Source organism: Cariama cristata, unplaced genomic scaffold (assembly GCF_000690535.1).
Source record: "Cariama cristata isolate BGI_N322 unplaced genomic scaffold, ASM69053v1 scaffold3707, whole genome shotgun sequence".
Lineage (NCBI taxonomy): Eukaryota > Metazoa > Chordata > Aves > Cariamiformes > Cariamidae > Cariama > Cariama cristata.
The window spans coordinates 3,066-6,078 of record NW_009625897.1 but is presented as its reverse complement, the minus strand read 5'-3'; the positions used below and the strand labels follow the sequence as shown (position 1 = coordinate 6,078).

The following is a 3,013-nucleotide window of genomic DNA, read 5'->3' as shown; positions in this document are numbered from 1 at the left end:
TCCTGCTGGGACTCCCAGCATTCCTGGTGCTGACAGGGGTCATTCCTGCGCTGCAGAAGTGGCAAGGTCTTAGAAAATACTTCTAAATACTTCTGTTGTGTAACTTTATCTCATGATTTCATACTGGCCCCAAGCGAGGGCAGAAAGTTCAGCCTACTCTGAAGCCTGGGCCTCTTTCCCAGTGTCCTTTTAAGAAGAGCGAAGGAAGCCATGGGCTAGTTTCAGTGATGCAATTCCTCCAGCAGACACTTACGTCACCTCCTTGGGCAGATGGGCGAGGAGCCGTGACTCTCGAAGCATGCCTATCGTAGATCGCCAGTGATGATTTTCTAGCACTGAAACGTTCTAGGGAGGAATAAAAGGAATAAAGTCAAGGATTAGGCAGGTATCCACGGTACAGATACAGACTTGCCATACCACATGATGTCTAGAGCTGGTTGGAAGTGCTGTAACGTAAGCCTAAAATGCGTGCTTTTTAGCCACCTTTTGGATTTGAGGATTTGGTCTGCATTTCTATAGTTAAGGACCTTGCGCCTCTTGGTTTCCTAGCTAAGATCAGCCCTAGAGTCCTCTTGTTCTACAGTTTTTGATCCCTGCTGTGAACAGAGGAGCTAATCTCATCTGAGTAGGAGGTAGCTTGCATTCTAACACATTTATTAACAAACGAATTAAAGCATGAGTGCAAAATCATAGTTTTACCTCCTACTGATCCCAGGTTGACTTCTCAACTTCTACAGTTTGAATGCAGAGCGGACAAGAAAAAAGAAAACTAAACTGCCAAATTTCCCTCGGAGTCAGGGCACGGGAAGCTGCCCGCAGCTGCTCAGCGAAAGCAAGAGGAGTATCAGTATCATCGAGCATCGGCAGGCTTCAGTGACTCAGGCTGCAACAAATTTTGAGGTCTTTTTGTTTGGTTGCTTCCAATTAAGCCGAATCAAAGTTAGGTCGGAAAAAATTCCTGGGGAATAGAAACCTAGCTTTCTAGGTTGTCTGTAAATTATAATAAATAGAGTATCTTGTGTCTGTTGACTTTATATTACTATCCTAACGCACAATGCATTTGCCAATCATCACTTCTTTAGTTCACAGAGTACTTTCTACCCCTGAATGCCTCAGAAACATCACTTGTTCAGGAACTTCTGACACAATTCTAATTCACAAAAGCATCTCCATGCTGCAAAGCAGCAGCCCAGCAGAGCACTGCTCCAGCGAACAGTCCTCAGTTATCCACAACAACGTACACAGTGTGAACGAGACGACCATCCCCTAGCAACAGGGACACTCTCAGAGGAGTTACAGCATCTGATCCTTGGTTTGGGCAGTGTATGGCTTTTGCAGTAGATGAGTGCTGGATTTAAAAAGAACCAAACACACCCAAACCTTTCGGGCAGGTAGCAGAGCAAGGAGTCCACGCCATCACGGCCAAGTGGGGAACCAGAGTCAGGACCCCCCTCTCCGGGCACTGTTAACCTCTGGCTCCTTTCCTCCCAGTCCCACAGCTGCAGCCGCGGTCCTGCTGCCTCTCCTCTTGGATGCGATGCACGGCTTCCACTTCTCCAAGAGGGACTGAACACTATTTTCTCCTTAAGGCTTCCCCATCCTCCTTTGTAATCCTGTCATCTCTAATGACTGCTGAAACTCTAAACATTGCCAGTAACCTAGATCTAATTTGCATTTTGATCATCTTGTCAGTATTTTTCTTGAAATTTCATGCTCAAAATCAGTGCAAAGGTGAGAGTGCAAATTGGATTGATTTCCTATTACAGTACTTTCTGCAGTACATTCTGTTGCTTTTGAATTCACACAATCACTGAAATGCTGCTTTGGTATTTCTTTGGGTGTTTTTTGGGTTTTTTATTTGTTTCTCTAATAGAAATCACAGATACTGGGGGGGGGAGAAACAAATAAAACCAACACCAAAACTTTCCAACCAGGCAAAGACCAAATCCTTTTCCTTGGAAAAGCTGACAGACTCAGAACTCAGGATCATCTACTCAATATCTAAATTACTTTTGACAGCAATTCTGTTCGTTAGCCAACTTAAATAGCCCCCTTCTCCTTTTGCCTAAATACACCAGGACGGACTTTTGCAACCCTACACTCTGACCAAGAAAAATAAGGGAATGTAATAGGACATAACAACATTTTTTTTTTTTTTTTCGCTTCTTTCACCTCCCCAGTCTCAGAGCTGAATCCTGGTCCAAGACCACAGGCTGTCATCTCCCTACCCTCAGATAACCTAGACAAACTCTGCCTGACTGTCACCTTTGGTTTTTGGGAAGGCTTACACTCATTTAAGACAATGCCTGTGTGTACAGTTCCCGCGGCCCCGGTTTGACTGCACCCTTGAAACACCCCAACTGGGGCGATGCCCCTCGGAGCACCCTGTACCCCTGCATCCCTTCCAGCATGGCAGTGTTACTTGCTGGGAGGAGCTGCTTCAGCGGCACCCACCTCAACCGGGGAATTACACTCCACGGATGCAGTTGCTCTTTGGCCATGCTGAAGACCAGCCAGGATAGGGCTGAGCACATAGGCATCCAAGAACTTTCTTGCATCCAACTAATTGTTACCCAAAGAAAAAAAGCAAACTGAGGTATCCATCATCCCAGAGTGCTGCCAGTTCTGTAAGTTTCTGCTCTTTGCTTGCTGCTATAGGAAGAATCAAACCAAAGCTGCTGCGCTGCCTGGTTTCCCACACTTCTAAAATACGTGGAGGAGGGAAGAGGAAAGGTCAAGTTAACAAGCAACAACTGAGCGTGAAGTCGTATGACTCCCCTCTTAAACGCAAGCAGCCAGAATCCCTGAACCTGCTGCCAACAATTAGTAGAATCAGCTATTACCACCTAGCAACACTCTGCTGCCTTATTAAGACTAATTGCCCTGAGCCATCTGATTGCCTAGGCTGGAGGGGAGCTAACCCATGCAGGGAAAAGTCTGTGGGCTGGCTTGCAGACTGGGCTTCTCAGCTCTGCTTCCCCTCACTTTTTAATTTTTTTTAAAATTGAGTAGC

The 3,013-nt window shown here is 46.0% G+C and overlaps 1 protein-coding gene across 1 annotated transcript in view; it reads right to left on the bottom strand.

Moving 5' to 3' along the window:
* LOC104164442 (cAMP-specific 3',5'-cyclic phosphodiesterase 7B-like) overlaps window positions 1-1,417 on the bottom strand; it is a 9,872-nt gene extending 8,455 nt beyond the window's left edge. Inside the window, exons 1-3 of the mRNA XM_009703772.1 lie at window positions 1,381-1,417; window positions 409-446; window positions 254-345 (exon numbers count right to left, since the gene is read on the bottom strand). Of these exons, the coding sequence (XP_009702074.1) occupies window positions 254-345; window positions 409-446; window positions 1,381-1,417 (167 nt within the window). The remainder of the gene's footprint in view (window positions 1-253; window positions 346-408; window positions 447-1,380) is intronic.
* Window positions 1,418-3,013: the final 1,596 nt, after the last annotated feature.